Genomic DNA, 12,921 nt, shown 5'->3' on the forward strand with positions numbered 1-12,921 from the left:
TGCAGGTCAGTGCAACTCAAGGATTAGGGTTGTACCTTTATCCAACTTGAGTGATCAAACTGATCCAGATACAGAAACAGAGACAGCTGTTTCGGGTTGTGAGGTGCTCTGGCTGCAGCGGTCTGCAAACTGAGGAAATGTTTCGCTGTTAAAGGACTAAAACGAGTCCAATGAAATAACTTGTTACTTTGCTATCGCTAATACAAGCTAGCTTTTAAAAGTGCAAACTCTATGCAACTTGTGAACCATCAACTACAGTTACAGACTAGAATAATCAGTCTAAAGACACCTCATCACTGGAGAGAAGACAGCTCGATGCAGGAAGGCCACTGTAGTTCTTAGAAAGGAAAGCGAGGGGTATTCTGTTGTTACAATATACAACTCCACCACTAGATGCCACTAAATCCTAGACACTGAGCCTTTAAGGAGAGTAAAACTAAATAAATAAATCAAATATAATAACTGATTAACAGTAATAGAACAAACTATTTTCCCACAACTTATTTATTTATTTAAATTAGGCAATCGCCCCCCAAGTGGTATTTTAACACAAACAACTGCAGAGGAATAACACTTTGTGCATATGGAGCGTTATCCAACACATCACTCATAGTTATTCAACTGGGATGACATGTGGTGAGTGTAACAGGCTGAAGCGTATGAGTCACATCATTTTCACAGTCATTAAATCATTTCGGTAAGTCCTTGTGTTCTGTACACTACAGATGTCCACTTGTTTATTGTAGTTTCATCCTTTAATTATCATCTGCTTGTATGAATGAGCACTTCACAAACCATAAGTCAATGTACTTGGCCATTCCTCATCGAACACTGACATCTAGTGGCCATTTTTTTAACTCTTTGATGGAAACTGACTTCAGACCATAGCTTCAGACCTACTTACTATGTCTCCTCTGTCGTCCTTAGGGTTTTCCAGGTCGTGATGGCGCTGAGGTGAGTGTAGTTCAAATCCAATTTTTATTTGTACGTTTTTTGTTTCATGAAGAATTACTCTAAGTCTGTGATTTGTCTTCCTCTCTTTAATTATAATAATCAAATTTATTTCTGCCACAGGGACCACAGGGGTTGTCTGGAAAGCCGGTAAGATCATGTGTGGAAAATGGCTGTCTTCCTTTTGGTTTACCTAAAATTTCTCACTTCTCTTGTCAACCTCTGTCAAAATGTGACCAAAAGTTTGAACTTTTCACATTTGTGATCTGACAGGGAGAGGTCGGTGAGCCCGGCTATCAAGGGGCACAGGGTCATCCAGGGATGAAGGTACAGAAAAGCTTTCACTCATCAGTAATCATATCTCAGACACAGTTTTATATGTGGCCTTGTCTTTTCATGCATTTGACCTTGAATGTTCATTGTGTATTGAAAAAGGGCGAGCCAGGTGTATCCGCAAGGGGAGAGAGAGGTATGGATGGACTCCCAGGATTAAGGGTATGGGACAATTTTCAAATTGCTAATACACACACATCAAAAAAAAATGTTAACCTCTTAGAGAATTTGACCATAAAAATGCATTTTTGCGTCACACAGGGTGAAAAAGGGGAGACAGGAGAGCAAGGACGTGAGGGAGCCATGGTATGTATCTCACTCATTCAGTTAGCCCTCTGTTAGTATAATTCTATCAAACCCATTCTGAATATTTTATCATATTTATGTCAAGCTCATTTATTTATTCCCTCTCTGTCTCAGGGTTATCCTGGAGAAAAAGGCAGCACAGGTTCTTCAGACATCATTGACTTCAATGGGAAGCTTCTAGATGCTTTCCAGGTGAGAATCTTCCACATTCCTTTGAGCGTTTATTACTTTATCTCAACTTTGAGAAAAACTGTTGTTGTGTTGTCATAAACGTGTCTGTTATTTTTCCGAAACTGCAAAACTCAACATGTCAACATGTCAACGTTTCTTCTTGACAGGCCATCGACACCATCAGCATTTCGGTAATCGGCTGTTGTTTCTGCACGGTTTTGGTTGTGTGATCAGTAACTAACTCACATAATAATGCATAGACCAACACAAGGAGTTGAGTACATGCTCACAACTCATTGCGTTCCCTACCCCACTGTGAACAGTGCATCCGTGTGTTTTTGTAGATCAGTTATCCACTAGTACAGACTTCAGATGTATTGGATGTCACTCTAGAGGTCACCATATCGAGAGTATTGCTGAATGTATCTGGTTTACTAGTCCAGAGATTCCCGAAGTTTTCAGCCCTCAGGCTTCAAAGTAAAGAAGTCAAAGATTTGGGACCCCTACTATCCGGAGGAATATTGATTTCAGCACGTTCAAAAAAGAAAACTAAGAAATCTATGTGCACATGTTGCAGTGTTTCTTGTGATGCTGTAAATTGACCTGTTGCAACTAATACGATCGATAATCTGATTCTGTCATGCTCACCTCAGTGGTAGGACAAAGAAAATCAGAGAGCTCGTGAAAATTTGTAACAGTTACGGCTAAAATAGGCTATTTTAACTGATCACTGTTCCCTTCTGCCACACTCACTAGGGATAAAAACTTACAGCCCCAGCAAATATAGTGCAGCTGCTGTATTCAGTTAGATAACACAGAGCCTAAAGGAGCATGCCTAATCATGCAGAAGAGTCAACTGCCTTTGTTACACTGTTCTGAGTGTGTTTTCATGCTCTGTGCCCAGCGTGCCTCACAATATACATGGCTGTGACTTGCTATAGGTCAGCATGGTGCATTCTGTCCGTGTATTTGTGCTGTTCCACATTACTCAGGTGTTGCACAAGGGGAATGCATTGGCACGAACCCCTCACAGTAGCCACGGTCTCAGTTTCACATGTCTGTCTTCATACACAAGACCCTTTGATTCATCCATGTACCATGCTACATGCTAAGAGATGGCTATCTCTGCAGTGGAGTGTGTATTTGATTAAAAAAACACTATGAACCAGCTCCCACTGGCCCTGCCTGCAACACTGCAGACAGCAGTGTGAGATTGTTACAAAGGGGTCGGTGAAAACACTAACCTGAGATTTTATCAGAAGTCTCTTGTCAGCGTGGATCAGCTGCGTCCAAATCACACACCAGGTCTCCGTGAGAGTTATATCAATGGAGCCGGGGGTGCTTACCGGCCACCCAGCTGCCATTTTAGGCTCAAAACCCATGCTGAAATAGTTTGTTTGTTACTATCATTCATTTTACAGCTTTTAGTATAATTATCCGAGTGAGTAGAATTTACTTTCCAATGATGGAATATCTCAGATCAAATAGTTGTTTGTAAACATCTGTTCATTTCTGCGGCTTGAATAGAGAATTTAAAAAGAAACTGAGAGATTCAGTATGTGCACCTCGGGGAGACAACATGTTTTATCACTCCCAGATGGCTCAGGACTTTCAGAGGGGGGAGAAAATGGACCTGTTAGTCTTTAGGAGACTGTGCTATTCTTCATCCATTCTCAGTGTTACATAAAGTCCCATGAATGTTTAGTTTCTCCGCTTGTTGTCCAAATCATCCTGCATCAACAGAATGGAAAACCAGGCCAGGCTTTTATGTGTAGCACAAACCACATATGACGTTGTCTCACAATCTCAATGAGATAAAAATTGTTTCAAGTTGGTTTGTGTTCAGCAAACGGGAAAAAAATCAAACAAAACAAAAGACGTCATCAGCTTTGTTTAGTGTCGGGCCTGTTCTGTGAAATCCTCTCTGTCGGCTCCAGCTCCGGCCTTATGGTAAAATTCTGTGAGTTCCCAGTTTCTGTAAACAGCTTCATGATGTATACACATTATGTCGATGTGACCAGTACAGACCTAATGACTGGTTCAGTTATAGTATTTTATTACCTCCACCAAAGATGTTTGGTTTTAACCCCTGTGTGTTTGTATGTTGGTTGGTCTGTAAACGATGAACCTTGTGGAAGGATGTGGTATAGACCAGGGAAGGATACATTACATTCTGGTATGGATCCAGATCAGGGGGCAGATCCAGGATTCTTTCATTAACATTGCACCCACAGAGAACTTGAAGGGTGCTTGGAGGCTTCATACCTCCGCCGAGGCTAACTCTAACCTAGAGAAAAGTAACCCTGGATCTGCTCCACATATTATTGGTTTCGGCCTTGTGTCTTGACCCAGCTTTCCACAAAATGCAAGTGTGAATCAGCTCAGTAGTTTTTGAGTAATCTTGCTGTTGGAGAAACAAACAAACAGCAAAGAAAACAGAAACATAACTTACTTAACTGATAAAATAGGAACTTCAGATGATCACTTGCCAGTGCTGGGTCTCTACTGCCCCACAGTGGCCAAAAATTGATCATTGCAGGTTTAAAGATGGATATTCTCCATTCTAATTCCAAGTCAAAAGAGACACATAACAAAGTCTAACTGAGTAAATGACCATTCCTGTTTTCTGTCTGCTTTTCTCCAGGGCCCACCTGGACCACCTGGACCCCAAGGCCCTTCAGGGGAAAAGGTAAATACTTGAATAATATATTTTGCGCTCTTTCCATTTTCAAAACGGGCTCAATACCTTTGGATGGATGGAGCAATAGAACACAAGAATATTCCATGTTGCACAGCTTTTCAGTGCAAATCACGCATAACATATTGCACATATGTACACATGTGTTAAAGTCGTATTCATCGGGTGACTGAAACTGTCCTTGTCTTTTTCTAGGGTGACCTCGGGTTACCTGGTCTCGCAGGAGTTGATGGGGAGGAGGTATAGTTGCAGAAATTACCCACAAATAATTAAACAATGAAGTATAACAGCATTTAAGACATTTTTATGGCTAGATGTGTTGCTAGAGATTGTTAATTCTTCCCCTCCAGGGACCTAAAGGTGACACAGGTGGAACAGGACCCGCTGGCGAGAGGGGGGAGAAGGGGGAGATGGGGCTCTCTGGGCCTGCTGTGAGTGCTGACCGCACACATGTCTCTCTGATACACAAACAGTGACACGCACTTAAACAGCAGGAGGTTCATTTTGCTCTTTGTGGTTCAGGGTATGGATGCACAGAAAGGAGAGAAAGGCGACTGCAGAATGGACGACAACCTGGTCAGTGAAACACAAACATGACATTTTGTCTAATGAGATTTCATACAAAGTCAATGCCAAGACACGGATAGACATGAATATTCACCGTTCAGTTGCTATGGTCAAGAAATTGATCGCTCAGCCACGGAGACCAATAGAATGTGCTGGTGCTCAGTAAAATTACATGTTGCTTTAAACTGCCAACATTAGCCTCCTGTTTGACTCTTGTTATTTCCATGATACTCAGATTCAGATGATATCCCAACCAGGCCCACCTGGTCCACCTGGCCCCCCCGGGTCCTCTGGATCCATGGTGAGTGTATTACCATCCCACTCCTAGTCTGCTGCTCACATTTGTTATTTGCACCTATAGTCCTCTGGCACTCACGGCACACTTTGCTTTTCAGGGGCTGCACGGGATGCCTGGTCCTAAGGTAAGACTGCACGGCCATGTTTCCAGTAGAATCTGTTTGTGGAGGAGGTTGTGACATGTGTTGACTCAGTCCCTGTGCTCTCATGCAGGGTGAGCCCGGAGCTGGTATGAGGGGAGAGAAGGGGGACATTGGTTCACCTGGACCCAGGGTAAGTGCCAATGGCCCTTTATTTTCATATGATAATAAAACACTAGATATGCAAACATGATGCAGTGGAGATGATGTTCTTTCACTGCAGGGACCAGATGGCCTCCAGGGACTCTCTGGATCTGCAGGGTTAGTGGGTCTTCCAGGTGCAAAGGGAGAAAAGGTAAGAAGACAATTGCCTCTACATAATGTGTTTGCTATATATCAGTGTGCAGGTATTGAATGTAATATTAAGACATGTGTGTGTGAATGTGTGTTTGCAGGGCAGAACAGGGGAGCCTGGACTAGATGTGAGTGTTCTCAATGAGAAGATCATTTTCACTGAATTCATTTCATTTTTAACATCATCTTTAACCTGCATCCTGTGACAATCAAAGTTCTGATGCCTATGTTCTTCCATGTCCAGGGTTTCCCAGGTATGATGGGAAACAAAGGTGACCGAGGAGAAAGAGGAGAGAAGGTTGGTACACAACTAAGCAATAATGTATTTATATCTACGTTCAATATAAAAACAATAATTGTGGTAATTACAAAGGTCTGATAAGTTATGGATGAAATCTTCAGACCCACGCTCACAATTTTTCAAAATAAAACCACAAAAATTCCACCCAGTATTAAAAAAAAGTGTATGAATGTGGTTGCCATGATAGAGATCAGTTTATCTGAGGACTTAGAAGAAGACATATTGTCATGTCATAATATCAGTGCTATAATAAAGAAATAACACAGTTAACTGTATTGTGTGGCATGTTAATGAGTGTGTGTGTGTGTTTCTATCTGTCTTGAACGTGTCCAGGGCGACAGGGGGACAGTAGGGAAGAGAGGTCTCAAGGGCCAGAAGGGAGAGCAGGGTCCTCCGGGCTTGGACCAGCCTTGTCCTGTGGTACGTCTCATACAAACACACATGTTTCAAAATGCTGCACATTTAGGTCGATGTCCTTCTCTTCACTTTCTTCTCATATTTTCAGTATTTCCCTACTTTCTGCTCTCAGCACTGTTTCTGTTATTTCCTGTGCTTTCCTCTGAGTTTCCTCCTCAATGCTGTGAATGTGTAACTGGCTCTTGCTGACAGGGCTGTGATGAGAGTAAAGCTGTGTCTGTGGAGACAGAGCTTTCTTCCCCTCCAGCTCCTCCTCTTCCTCCTTCCGGCCCTCAGGCCCCCTGTCCTGTGGTACAGTACCTCTGCCTCCTCTCTCCTTTCTGATCACTATCACTTCCAGCTAAACACTTTTATTTCTCTCGAACTCTGTTATGCATGTGTCACCAATTCATACTGCATGTAGGTCTATACACTGAAAAGACAAGTATACACAGATATTACACAGTATGGTGTTTGCCATGTGACCTTAGATGTAAGAGCACACTTAAGGCATTATCATAGATCTCATGATTTCTAAAGGACCCCGTTCAGACCTGGTGAAAACATCCGTCCAGAGTGATCACTATGGTCAGAGCTAAGTTTAGTTTACACACCGAAGAGTGTCCTAAGATCCGATCACTCAGACAACATATGAACGTGGTCTGGGACGCATGTGGTCACATTCTATTCGGTGCTTGACCGTGACCATGAATCCGTCCAGGGCCACGTATGAAGGACGGCCCGCTCGGCTGACGTCTTCTGACCTGCCACAGTTTCACAATGAATCAAATGTACTTTTACATTCATTTATCCCCTCCTGTTTCCCCTCACTCTCTCCCTCTCTCGCCCATGCCAACTCACAGACACACATACACACTACTACACAGTGAGATCTAACACAACTGTCAACTCACACTGGGTAAAAACATCATCATTTGGTTTTCACCAACAATGATGTTAGTACCAGGTCAGAGCAGGAACTAAGAGTGTTTAAAGGCTGCATCACTTAACCTGTTCTGGCTTTTTTCAATGTTTTATAATGCTGCTGTTCTTACTCTGCAGGGACAAGATGGGATGCCAATACCAGGCTGCTGGCACAAGGTGAGTGTTCAGATGGTTAACATGTTTTAAATAAAAAAGCATATTGTGAACTAATGTAACAATTAGCTTCTGATGAATAGAAAGCAGTATGCACGGTTAGAGGATAGCTAACAGTCGAGTCATTATTATTACTCATGGCTTGTCAGCATTAAATTAATTGCTTGACTCTGATTTGTCACAGGGGCATTTTGTAAGTATATAACAACGTGTGAGTTCTGTAACTGTGATGCATGAAGGAGATTTTCACAAATTGCTTATTTGTGCATTTTGGTTTGGTCCACTAATAATAACCACTTCCTGTTCTTCCTTTGCAGTGATGACTAACCAGCAGCACTGAATCTGTACATATTGATCTGGTATATATTGCAACTGAATACTACAACAAACAACCCACTCCTTTCCCCCACTTTTTTTATAAGAACTTTTATATAATATATTGAGATTTTTTTTTAAACATGGACATTTTGGAGTCCACAGTATTATGAAAACATTTTTTTTTTTTAAAGTAGAGATCCAGTGTGGTTGAGAATGCAGCAGGGCTTTTGAAGACAAGGAGCCGAACTGGCAGTGGGACTCTTACTTTGAAGGACAGTCCAGCTGACCATGTTGGAGAGAAGAGTGCCTTAACTAACACAGTCTGCCTTGCTGCCTGATAGTAACCGTTGCTTGGGAATGACGGCGTGTGCACTCGCCCGGTGGCGAGGATGGATGGACAGATCTCTCGGCAGATGGGGGAGTGTGGGGTCAGTACTCTCTTCTGCTCTCTTTCTTCTCTGAAAGGAGGACATGTCGAGGCAGAAGCTCAAACGCAAGCGTCTCTCTCAGCCCTAGAGGGGGTGCAGGGCCTGGTGGAGAAAGGACACATTGACAGGCAGAGAGCACGAGGGGCAGATCGGCCTTTACGCAGCAGCGGAGCCACGCAAGGCCTCCGCGTCACACCGGACACTCAGACCCCCCCGCTGTGGAAACCCCTTCAAGAAGGGGGGGCGACAGAGGACACTGCCATTTCCACATCCACCTGGGTAGAGAAGACGCACACTGACTGATGATGTGACGCGACAGCTTGATAACCAGTTTGTTTGGGGGGGGATGTCACTGGCACATAAGGGAGGAATTTACTGCACAGATACATTGAACACGGTGATCTCCTGTATGGCTCTTTTTAAAGCTTTTTGCATGATCATAATCCTGAGAGCTTGTATGATGTGTGGCCCCTCGATGTAACATCAGGTGACGGTAGATTCATTTTCATTTGCAACAAGCAGTCTTTAACAGTCTTTCCATTTGAACTATCCACTCAGAGGGGTCGGTAGGTCAACCTTCTTTTTTTTTATGGCTCACACTTAACAGCAGTGGTGACTCGCGTGTTGTTTTGTTTTATTCCGTTAGACTCTGATTTTGTCCAGTTACATTTTGCATTCCTGTGCACTGGCATGTTTGCGGAATAAATAAATGAGTGAAGCTTCAAGACCGGGTTTGAAGGAACCAGTCACAGTATTCATGTTATTTCAGTGTTTAAACCAGGGAGCCAATCAGCTCCCACGTTAGACTGTTTCTGTTTTAGCTGCCTGAACAAACGGTTGCCGATCAGATTCTTTTCTTAATGATTTCCAGCGTGACTGATCATTATCTTTTAACCATTGATGAGTACATGTTTAATTACTGATGCCAGTTTTACTGTTGTAACTTCTTGCTGCTGACTTAAATGTGTGTTTTTTTTCTGTTTGATTTTTTTTTTGAACCAATATTAGTTATTTGAACTGAAGGACTAACAGACTTTACGTATGAAATTTGAAATAGATGTATTCACAACCCTAGTTTTTTATGGTAAATATTCATTTTTAAATCAGCAATGGACAGCTTTAATCTTTGAAAAGCCTTTTCTCAGCTGGAATCATTTCTTTGTGTTGTTTAAAACTCTGCTTACATGTGCAATCTAGGGTTGTCAAAGTCACACACATGTACACAGACACGCATAATTTTTCAAATAACCTGTGTAAGACTGCATTAACAATATTTTTTATATTTTGACTGCATGTATACAGGACAGAGATTACATGAAATCATTATTTGGTTCTGTTTACATGTGTAGAAATACATTTAGTTTCATGGTAAATTGTATTTTCTTAGCAGTCATATATTAAAACTGCATTGGTATTAGCTGCACTTTTTGATACAATATGAATAATATCAAGCAATCATCTTTTTTTTAAGGCAGGATACGTGTTCAGGTTAATCACTAGTCTTACGGACTGGTTATTAAGGGGAAGAACACAAATGTATCGGTGATGTGTGTATAAATGAAAATGGAACTTGCTAGTCCAACAAGATAAATTTGGTAAAAGGGCAATTTAGTAGAAGGGTAACTGGTTCAGTGCTGAATCCAGTACAGACAGTACATTAGTAATAATTGTCAATAGAAATATCGAGCAGCTGAAGAGTAAGCTGGCTCACGTCACGTTGCAGTCGTCGTGAGTTCAGACCAAACTTCCCTGAAAATTATGATGTGCAACATCTGTGATTAGCTTTATTTTTACAAAGATCCTTTTTACGTTATAACTGCTCAGTGCCAAAGTTGCGTTACTATCATCACACATAACAAGTTCCATATCGGTGGGATAAACTCAATGTTTTATGTTTTTTTTACTTCGGAAATGTTTTGTGAGAAAGATCTGTGCATCATATATTAAACATATACAATGCACTGATTGGTGAGAGGTATTCTAGGGATGTTTTCCATGAAACAAAGATCTGTATATGAGGTGTATTACCATTAAGCTATCACAGAATAGCCGACACACAAACTTCATTTGAGTAACTTTTTGAATGAGATTCTTTGTTTTTATTGAAAGGTTGAACTGCAAATTGTGCAGGTTTTGGCATTATTTTACTGGAAGCCGGTGGTTATCTGTCACTAATCTTTTTATTTCTTTTGCAGATTCTATCAGTTGCAGGTTCAAGGCTTAATGACGTCAATAGATGCCAAAAATATCTAACTTTACAGTTTGGTGTTTTAGCAAATCATATATTACAGTATTAGCTTGACTTTTCGAGAATGTTTTTTTTGGTTGTGTATTTGGTTGTAAAAGAATTAAGCTATTTTTGTAATTACTTGTCTAAATATGTATAACTTGAGAACTGGTTAACTAAACATGTAGAATGAAATAAACTGGTTTTATGGTTTCTTGTCCATTAAATCATAAATAATCATGTAGAATTATTTTTGTTCAATTCCTTTGTGTCTTATCAACCCCAGGACATACTACATTTACTTATAGATGTAATCATATAGTCTTAAGTATCAAATCAAGCATTATAATTCAAAAAATGTGAATGTGGTCAAGTGCAAATTAATACAAAGTAAAACAATAGAGAGAAACCATTAGAAGGAAAAATTACAGTCCAAGGTAAAGATATAGTGATGTAAGAGGAAAAATTCACAAAATTTAGCTCACTTTCCAATGCAGACATATCTTAAGCTTGTGTCAGTGCTTTACAGTTTTTCTCAATTGGTTTGGCTCATTTCACGAAACAGAAATGACATTCTCAGAGCACTAAGTGCAATTGGCAAAATAGCCTATATGGTTCAGCACAACTACATGGATCACCTTCAAAAGGTCATATCTCACCCAAAACAGTTAACTCAAGCTTCAAAACCAAATCATTTTCTCATATAAATAGTCAGTGCCCCCAAAATGAAAAGTTCCTTCTCGATTGCTGTGGCTCATCTCTCAGGGGAAAAAGGACATTCTCCAAGGTTTAAATACATTTGTCAAAATAACCTGGATGGTTCAGCAAAACTCCATGGCACACCTGCAAAAGGTCATATCTCTCCCAAAACAGACAACTCATCAGTCAAAACTAAATCCTTTTCTCATACAAATAGTCAGTGCCCCCAAAATGAAAAGTCCCTTTGGCATTGTTTAAACACTACAGGTCAAAATGTTTAGATGTTTTGTCAGTATGGCACTGGACCATAGAAATATCCCTCATTTGCACATTTCAATCTTGGCTCAGTCCTTTGACACTGAATGGTTACAGTAGATGTTTTCTTTCCAGAATACTATGTGTAAACAGAAAAAAGATTAATTCAAAGTTTCACATAAAATACTTTATTGCAGTCATACAGCCATGGTAATTGTTACAGTAATTGCCATACATCATGGTTACAGTAACAGAAAATGTGTACAGCACAATATACTGTGGGACAATAAGCACATCAAAACTAAAATTAGGTATAGCCTACACTAACAACACATACAGTAAGAAACTAAAGTAAAGCTGCAGTTTCACTAGTTTTCATCCTCACTCTCCTGCTCATCCTCGCGCTCTCGTCTGTCTGGCCACAGACTTTCATCAACATCACATCTGATGTTCTCCCTTGCTATGCAACGGGGGAAGAATCTGCGTGCATGCTGCAACCATCCCTGACACTGCTCTGCTGTGACATCACCACAAGCAGCATCCATTGCCTGGAGAAGGGACCTCTGGTTTTGAGCCCGATGCTCATGGACCCTCCACCTCCACGCAGATAAAAACTCCTCGATAGGATTGAGGAATGGGGAGTAAGGTGATAAGAGCACCATCAGCATTCTTGGATGGGCAGTGAACCACGCCCTGATGAGCGGCCACGGTGGAAGCTTACATTGTCCCACACAATGAAAAATGTGTGGGAATAGAAACTATTACCATTTGTATTTAGTTTTTTACTTTGACTTTAGTTCAATAAATTTGAATATTACAGTTAACTCTACCATCAATAATTCCATAGTTGACTGACCACATACCTGTTTTCCCTGCGGAATGTTTGGATGATAGAGGACACTGTAGAGCGTGGCACATTAGGCTGAACTACCTGCCTCTGCCATTGTGAGGCCATGGTTGACCACATGGTTCACAAGTGTAGCCCGAATTTCATCTGGCACAAATTGTTGTCTTCGTCCTCCTCGGCATCTTCCCCCTTCTCCACCACCACGCACCCTTGCTCCTCTTCCTCTTCTTCCTCGAGCAGGCAGTTGCCCTTGGTTGTTTCCCTGGCCAGGTGCTTCCATGTTCATAAATTGTACTAAACTTGGTCAAGCTCTAGATATTTGATGGAAGCATTTATGCTCCTGGATAGCACCTGTCAGCTAACTAAACTTACTGTGTGATTGGTGATCGGATGTGTGAAACTCCCCCTTGATTAGTAAAGTTCTAGTTGCACCTGAAAATTAAGCCGATGATCCAAGAGATCCATATTACAGTATATACCATGATGTTTTTCATGGTATTATGTGCCTGAAAGATTTTGACAGTGGAGTGAACTATTGTGCAGGTGATGATGTAAACAATGAAATTATGCCAACATGTTCTGCAGAGAACAACCA

At 41.2% G+C, this 12,921-nt stretch overlaps 1 protein-coding gene across 1 annotated transcript in view; it reads left to right on the forward strand.

The window, feature by feature from the left end:
* col23a1a (collagen type XXIII alpha 1 chain a) overlaps positions 1 to 8,386 on the forward strand; it is a 117,586-nt gene extending 109,200 nt beyond the window's left edge. The window contains 21 exon segments of the mRNA XM_061080292.1: positions 928 to 954; positions 1,075 to 1,101; positions 1,225 to 1,278; positions 1,387 to 1,446; positions 1,546 to 1,590; positions 1,705 to 1,782; positions 1,929 to 1,952; positions 4,406 to 4,450; positions 4,655 to 4,699; positions 4,810 to 4,890; positions 4,982 to 5,035; positions 5,262 to 5,327; positions 5,422 to 5,448; positions 5,537 to 5,596; positions 5,687 to 5,758; positions 5,859 to 5,885; positions 6,002 to 6,055; positions 6,392 to 6,478; positions 6,668 to 6,766; positions 7,517 to 7,555; positions 8,336 to 8,386. Of these exon segments, the coding sequence (XP_060936275.1) occupies positions 928 to 954; positions 1,075 to 1,101; positions 1,225 to 1,278; positions 1,387 to 1,446; positions 1,546 to 1,590; positions 1,705 to 1,782; positions 1,929 to 1,952; positions 4,406 to 4,450; positions 4,655 to 4,699; positions 4,810 to 4,890; positions 4,982 to 5,035; positions 5,262 to 5,327; positions 5,422 to 5,448; positions 5,537 to 5,596; positions 5,687 to 5,758; positions 5,859 to 5,885; positions 6,002 to 6,055; positions 6,392 to 6,478; positions 6,668 to 6,766; positions 7,517 to 7,555; positions 8,336 to 8,386 (1,122 nt within the window).
* The last annotated feature ends 4,535 nt before the right edge of the window (positions 8,387 to 12,921 follow it).

Source organism: Limanda limanda, chromosome 10 (assembly GCF_963576545.1).
Source record: "Limanda limanda chromosome 10, fLimLim1.1, whole genome shotgun sequence".
Lineage (NCBI taxonomy): Eukaryota > Metazoa > Chordata > Actinopteri > Pleuronectiformes > Pleuronectidae > Limanda > Limanda limanda.